The sequence below is a fragment of the Myotis daubentonii genome, chromosome 6 (assembly GCF_963259705.1).
Source record: "Myotis daubentonii chromosome 6, mMyoDau2.1, whole genome shotgun sequence".
NCBI classification, from domain to species: Eukaryota; Metazoa; Chordata; class Mammalia; order Chiroptera; family Vespertilionidae; genus Myotis; species Myotis daubentonii.
In genome coordinates, this window is record NC_081845.1 from 30,097,516 (window position 1) to 30,098,986 (window position 1,471).

At 58.9% G+C, this 1,471-nt stretch overlaps 1 protein-coding gene across 1 annotated transcript; it reads right to left on the reverse strand.

Moving 5' to 3' along the window:
* Positions 1-444: 444 nt before the first annotated feature.
* SF3B5 (splicing factor 3b subunit 5) lies at positions 445-1,168 on the reverse strand. The gene has a single exon (XM_059700558.1). The coding sequence runs from the start codon at positions 1,031-1,033 to the stop codon at positions 773-775; it is 261 nt and encodes an 86-aa protein (XP_059556541.1). The 5' UTR covers positions 1,034-1,168; the 3' UTR covers positions 445-772.
* Positions 1,169-1,471: the final 303 nt, after the last annotated feature.

Here is a 1,471-nt window from a genome sequence, read left to right on the forward strand (position 1 = left end):
GTAGGGCTCAACAAATACTTGTTGAATGAATGAAAACTCTTTTGACAGCGTGTCATTTCTCATGACCTGTCTACAAAGTCCCAAGAGAAAGAGAGGATGCAATTTCAGAGAGAGAGGAGGGCAATAATAGAAAAGATTTTTTGAATGGGAGAAAAAGATGGTGGGACACAATGATCATAAACCTCAATACTGAAGGCATCACGGACCTGCAAAGGGCTCCTGGGAGAAGTCAGGGTGGGATCATTTTTTAAGGCTGTGCAGGGCGGATTTAAGTGTCAGGAGAGAACGCTGGCCCCGCGCCCACACCCCTGCCCACGTTTCCGGTTCGGGCTCCCAAGAAACGGCAGTCCCCGGAACCCTCCCTGAACCCCTCCACCCGAACACAAGCAGCCCACACCAAAAGACTGAACATTTTCTTAACTTTATGAGCAGCCCACACCAAAAGACTGAACATTTTCTTAACTTTATGAAAAAACCAACAGCGACGATCAACGGGCTAAAAGCGAGCCTCCCTATTCCGTCTCACTCCAGTGCCGTCTCCCCTGACGCTCGCTGGCTTCAGGGTCGCCAAGGTCACAGTCTCAGGGGCCCCAGCGCTGTGTTCCGAGGGTCCACACGCAGGCAGGTCAGGGGAGGCGCCGGGAGGAAGCACGTGTGTACGGGGAGACGCCGGAGGCGCGCAGAACCGGTCCCCCGGGGTCAGGGCGCGCGGGAGGGACGGCACACCGGCGGAACACGGATGCTCTCCCGCACAGCGCGGACCGGCGGGGCCTCAGTTCTCCTCGGGCTTGTCGGCCGGCGGTCCGCAGGGCTGCAGCATCTTCTCCATCAAGTTGAAGCGGACTCGAGCTTTGCTCTCGTTCTCCGCAATGGCGAAGTAGTTGAGGAGGTCGAAGTGGCCCATGTAGGAGCAGTAGGAGTCGCGGTGCTGGTTCACCAGCCATTCCCACTTGGTGGTGTCGGCGTGGCCCGTGCCGATGTACTTGGACTGCAGGTGCTCCAGCTGGCTGTGGATGGTGTAGCGGTCCGTCATCTCGCCGCTTTCCTCGTCGTTCCCAGGTCAGAGGCCGCGGCGACAGGGAACCGCCCCAGAAAGCCACGCCGGAGAGGGACCGCTCCGCCGAACCTCCGGGCCGGTGCTGTCGCGGGCGAATGACGTCTCCGCGACGAAGCTGCGCGTATTCGCGGTTCTAGGACTCGGAGACGGAAGCGGAAGTGTATTCTGTCCCGTGATTGGAGCTGCCTAGGCGACGCTATAAGTCGGCCGCCCCTATCGAGAGCCCCACCCGCTTTCGGAGAGCGTTGCAGGATGGTCCGCTTAGTGACCCTTTTTCTTACAGGGAGGGTTGCATGCTGGGACTTGTAGTCCCCGAAGCCTCCTGCGTGCAAACTTCTAGGAGCCCTCGCGGCTTTTTAAGAGGCCTTGGGCGGCCTAATGGGAGCGGGTGGTCGAGATGGTTTGCGTCCTTAG